The sequence below is a fragment of the Salvelinus fontinalis genome, chromosome 20, assembly GCF_029448725.1.
Source record: "Salvelinus fontinalis isolate EN_2023a chromosome 20, ASM2944872v1, whole genome shotgun sequence".
Lineage (NCBI taxonomy): Eukaryota > Metazoa > Chordata > Actinopteri > Salmoniformes > Salmonidae > Salvelinus > Salvelinus fontinalis.
In genome coordinates, this window is record NC_074684.1 from 18,267,155 (window position 1) to 18,273,154 (window position 6,000).

A 6,000-nucleotide genomic window follows, 5' to 3' on the forward strand; every position below is an offset into this window, starting at 1 on the left:
GGCCCTAGAACAAACCTCTCTGGAATAGCCTATGTCCTGCTGCTTAGGTGGAGACAAATACAGGGTATGTACATTAAGTACAGAGTGTGTCTGTTAATCCCTCAAAAATGCCTACTGTATTTGGCATCAGTGGGTCTTTATAGTGACATTTTACGTAAACTCAGGAATAGCTGATTAATACGATTATTTGGAATCCCATTTACATCAACCATCTGTCCAGACATACTGTAGTGAGACACACCTGTAACATACAATAGTATTTTCCCCGTCACCTAACTACAGAAAGCATAGAACTATTTGATCAAATATGCATCTGATCTTCTAAGTCGGAAGATAAAGTATAACAGTAAATGAACTATGTACATACAGTTGTCAAATACAGCTGAATCATGATGGACCTTTACAGTAATAATAGGGGTGCTTGAAGAATGTTGATTTAATGGGCAGATATTTACTCGGTGCAGATAACATACTTAACGTGATTATATATGGCGATTATAGACAGTACTAAACAGGATATGCTTCATTAGGCTTCTCCGACTTTATTCTTACATTTATTTTTGGGCTCCCGAGTGGCGCACCAGTCTAAGGCAATGCATCTCAGTGCAAGAGGCATCACTACAGTCACTGGTTCAAATCCAGGCTGTATCACATCTGGCTGTGATTGGAAGTCCCATAGGGTGCTGCACAATTGGTCCAGGTTTGGCCGGGGTAGGCTGTCATTGTAAATAAGAATTTGTTCTTTAATGTATTTGCCTATTTAAATTAAGGTAACAATAATTAAGCGCTTTGAGATTCGATGAAAAGCGCTATACGGTGCCTTGCGAAAGTATTCAAGCCCTTGACATTTCTACATTTTTGTTGCCTTACAACCTGAATTAAAATAGATTTTTGAGGGGTTTGTCTTGTTTCATTTACACAACATTGAAGATGCTAAATATTATTTATTGTGAAACAAACAAGAAATAAGACAAAAAAACTGTTCACCCCCCCCCAAAGTCAATACTTTGTAGAGCCACCTTTTGCAGCAATTACAGCTGCAAGTCTCTTGGGATATGTCCCTATAACCTTGGCACATCTAGTCACTGGGATTTTTGCCCATTCTTCAAGGCAAAACTGCTCCAGCTCCTTCAAGTTGGATGGGTTCTTTAAGTCATACCACAGATTCTCAATTGGATTGAGGACTGGGCGTTGACTAGGCCACTCTAAGACATTTAAATGTTTCCCCTTAAACCACTCGAGTGTTGCTTTAGCAGTATGCTTAGGGTCATTGCCCTGCTGGAAGGTGAACCTCGGTCCCAGCCACAAATCTCTGGACAACTGAAACAGGTTTCCCTCAAGAATTTCCCAGTATTTAGCGTCATCTATCATTCCGTCAATTCTGACCAGTTTCCCAGTACCTGCCGATGAAAAACATCCCCACAGCATGTAGCTGCCACCACCATGCTTCCCTGTGGGGATGTTGTTCTCGGGGTGATGAGAGGTATTGGGTTTGTGCCAGATATAGCGTTTTCCTTGATGGCCAAAAAGCTACATTTTAGTCTCATCTGACCAGAGTACCTTCTTCCATATGTTTTGGGAGTCTCCCACATGCCTTTTGGCGAACACCAAACGTGTTTGCTTATTTTTTTCTTTAACAATGGCTTTTTTTCTGTCCACTCTTCCGTAAAGCCCAGCTCTGTGGAGTGTATGGCTTAAAGTGGTCCTATGGACAGATACTCCAATCTCCGCTGTGGAGCTTTGCAGCTCCTTCAGGGTTATCTTTGGTCTCTTTGTTGCCTCTCTGATTAATGCCCTCCTTGCCTGGTCCGTGAGTTTTGTTGGCCGGCCCTCTCTTGGTAGGTTTGTTGTGGTGCCATATTCTTTCCATTTTTTAATAATGGATTTAATGGTGCTCCGTGGGATGTTCAAAGTTTCTGATGTTTTATTATAACCCAACCCTGATCTGTACTTCTCCACAACTTTGTCCCTGACCTGTTTGGAGAACTCCTTGGTCTTCATGGTGCAGCTTGCTTGGTTGTGCCCCTTGCTTAGTGGTGTTGCAGACTCTGGGGCCTTTCAGAACAAGTGTATATATACTGAGATCATGTGACAGATCATGTGACACTTAGATTGCACACAAGTGGACTTTATTTAATTAATTATGTGACTTCTGAAGGTAATTGGTTGCACCAGATCTTATTTAGGGGCTTCATAGCAAAGGGGGTGAATACATATGCACGCACCACTTTTCCGGGGTTATTTTTGTAGAATTATTTGAAATAAGTTATTTTTTTCATTTCACTTCACCAATTTGGACTATTTTGTGTATGTCCATTACATGAAATCCAAATAAAAATCCATTTAAATTACAGGTTGTAATGCAACAAAATCGGAAAAATGCCAAGGAGGGTAAATACTTTTGCAAGGCACTGTATAAACGTAATAAGTTACTATTATTATTAAAATGGCTACCATACACACATTCCAACTCTATTTGAAACTTTCTGTCCTAGCCTATTGCAAACAGATTTTTTGGTTTTGTTCTCAGTGTTTTGAGGACTAAGATGGATCCCTCTTTCCTTCCCCAGGTGATTGGCAGCTCACTGCTGTTTGTCCATGACAAGCGTGAGCAGGCCAAGGTGTGGATGATAGACTTTGGGAAGACCACCCCTCTGCCTAAAGGACAGGTCCTGAGTCACAGGGCCACCTGGGAGGAGGGCAACCGCGAGGATGGCTACCTCTATGGCCTGGACCACCTCATAGACATTCTCACCCACATGGTGGTGACCCCAAAGCCAGATTCACTCTAAAAAGGGACTGTCCCCCCCCTCAACTCAATCCTAACCCCGACAGGACCACCACCTCGCACTACAATGACGCCTCTGATGTCCCCAAAAAGCTACCCCTCCCTCCCTTATTCCCCTTCTCCCCTGGCCCCAAATATCAAACTGTAACCATACAAGTGTTTTGTGTAAACTTGTAGATTCTGTAGCCTGGCGGGTAGGAGCGTTGGGCGGTTGCTGGATCGAATCCCCGAGCTGACCATGTAAAAATCTGTTGTTCTGAGCAAGGCAGTTAACCCACTGTTCCCCGGGCGCCGTGGATGTCGATTAAGGCAGCCCTCTGCACATCTCTGATTCAGAGGGGTTGGGTTAAATGCAGAAGACACATTTCAGTAGAATGCATTCAGTTGTACAATTTGTAATACTATTTGTAATATTCCCTTGCTGAATTCTCCAATGTTTATTATTCATTTGTACCTCATTATGTAATAGTGTACTTGAGATTATGTGATGTGCCTATATTCATTCCAGTGCCTTTGGAGGAAAAGTAGAGAAGGTGGCATAAGTTAATGCACTCCGATATGTAATTATAACCTATTTTATTAAGGCTAATGTTGACATTCCTGTAATCCAAACCATTGAGGAGTGACTTTCAGTTCAGAGGTCAATGTACATGAAGCAGAGGGAGTGGGCGACTAACAGGAAATGGCCCTTAACCAAGTGAGAATGAGTTTGCATTCTAAATATGCCAAGTGCCTCAGCCTTTCAGCAGACATTAAAAGACCAGGGCCCAGTTTCCCAAAAGCATCTTAAAGGGATACTTCGGGATCTTGGCAGTGAGGCCCTTTGTCTACTTCCCCAGAGTCAGATCAACTAGTGGATACCATTTTCATGTCTCTGTGTCCAGTATGAAGGAAGTTAGAGGTAGTTTTGCGAGCCAATGCTAACTAGCATTAGCGCAATGACTCAAAAGTCTATGGGTATCTGCTAGCATGCTAGGACCCTATGGTTCTAAGATGAACTTAGTCTTAAGATGCTTTTGGGAAACCAGGCCTAGGTTTTATTCTCTTATTTTAATGATTACATTAGTCAGAGATGACATCACCTGTGACTCCGTCATTAATGTATATCGTCTACCACTGTACACCCATAATAGTCACTGCTCTTAGAATGAACCCACCCCATCCTGTTTTCCTAGGATCCTGTTATTGTGCACAAGACAGATGGTGATTGCTGTTTGCATGGCAATTTGACATTCATATATACCATTCCTGCCTGATGCCCAAACATCCTGAGGTGGCAAACAAAACAAATGGGGTGTTGTCTGTCTACTGTCTATTTATTAAGTCTACAGACAGAGAGATAGGCATTTAACAGGTCAACATTGTCATCATTGTCTGTTTGGATTCAATTAGCATTGAGTCATGTTTTTGATCACTGTCGGATCACACGAGCATGACATTGACCATAGAAAGAGTAACTTAATACCCTTTTTTAAATGTTTACTTCAGGGTTTAATAGTCATTCACCTTTAATAGCCATATCACATACAATAGTCCTAGTTATGAGAGTGAGGTGAGGTTGGCCTTGTTTTGAAATGACTGTTCTCTCACCTATATCTAAGGAACTGAGAGGGGTGTGGTGTGTTAGGACTGCAAACATCATGTCCTAAAGAAACAGCTCACTTCTCCACGGCCTTTAATGGGTGGAGCTTGAGGCAGTTGATTCTAGCAGGACAAACTGGACCAATAGTTTTGACCAATACCCAAGGTGTAAAACGTTGTGCTTTACTTGTCCTGTCTTTGAGTGCCGTTGAACTACTTTACCTTTGCATCAGGGTTATCAACCTGAAACTTTTAGAAATAAGTACAGTTTGGTATGTTAAAGTATGACTTGATATTAATGGCCTGCACTGTTGGAGCTCGGAGCTTTAGATGGTCACTGTACCCTGCATTTACACCCTGCAACCCTGTGCATGTGACTAATACACTCTCTGAATCTAAATCTAATGTGATGTACAGAATTGTGGTACATTTGCATGAGAGTGAGACTATAGGTCAATTGCACTGGACCAGAAAGGACAGAAATAAAGAGAAGAGTGTCCTCTGCTGTTACTGAATTGTATTACATTGAGCAGCATAAAACAAATGACATGGGTGCATTTTACAGAAACACATTTGATTTTAATATGTTGCCTTTATTCTCTTACTTCAATATTTCTTCAGTAGCTTCTTTTAAATCGCTCTGTCGTTGTGCTTGTCGTTTTTGTGAAGTCTCTTAGAATGATATACTCATGACCATATTTATTTCTTTGTGACATTTGCACAAGAACACTAATGCATGTGTTTTCATTTTTGTTGAAAGTCAGTCATTATATAATCATTTAGTAGGTCACTGTAATATAGGCCTGACTCACTGCTTCTTACAATGTGTAAATAATACTGTATGTTTTAGAGATGAACAAGAAATCTGTGTTCTGTGCACTCTACCAGGCGTTCTTTTGTGCCTTGTGACACCTATGATCTGTAGACCTGGTTTTGGGCTACGCTGGCCACAGAGTGGTTGACATGGAGATTGCCATAGCAACCTCATCTGTCATCCCTGGTCCAGGTTGACATGATTGAGTCCTTCCCCTCCCAGCCTTGTGCTGTGACACTGTGGGGACATTGCGCCTGAGATCCTCTGCAGGGTTGGGGTTCATTCCAATTTCATTTGGAATTATTTCATTCGCTCATGAAGTGGAGAGTTACATTTAATTCAACTATCTTCAAGTTATGTAATTGTAATTGAATTGAAATGATATTGTTTGGACTGTTTGAATTTAAATTAAATTGGCATTGGACTTCAATATTGGTACATTTCCTAGTAAATTGAATTAGTGCACTTAGTATCAAACATTGACCGCAGGATTTGTTTGAAATAATTTCAACTTATATTTCCAGTGTAGCTAGGCTGTCTGAAAGCCTGAGGAAATTGAATTCGAATTGGAATGTGGGAATTGTTGGGGATAATATTGAATTATCTCCGAATTCAAAGACTGACCTGGAATTTTTATTGAATGAAATGTGATTTACAGGGAGGTGTGGAACAAACCTCACCCCTGGTCTTCAGGTCATTGTGCTGTCACCCCATGGATCTGCTTATGTAAATCATGCCATCATGTCAATACTGCAAGCAAAAATAGGCTTGACTGTACAATTTTTACTGTAGTAAATTTGAACAATGGCTTAAACGC

General features: G+C 41.1%; 1 protein-coding gene across 1 annotated transcript in view; it reads left to right on the forward strand.

Annotated features, from left to right (window-relative positions):
• The window catches only part of LOC129817438 (inositol-trisphosphate 3-kinase B-like), a 59,593-nt gene extending 53,593 nt beyond the window's left edge, over positions 1–6,000 (forward strand). The window contains exon 8 of the mRNA XM_055872687.1: positions 2,571–6,000. Coding sequence (XP_055728662.1) covers positions 2,571–2,792 — 222 coding nt within the window. The 3' untranslated portion in view covers positions 2,793–6,000. The remainder of the gene's footprint in view (positions 1–2,570) is intronic.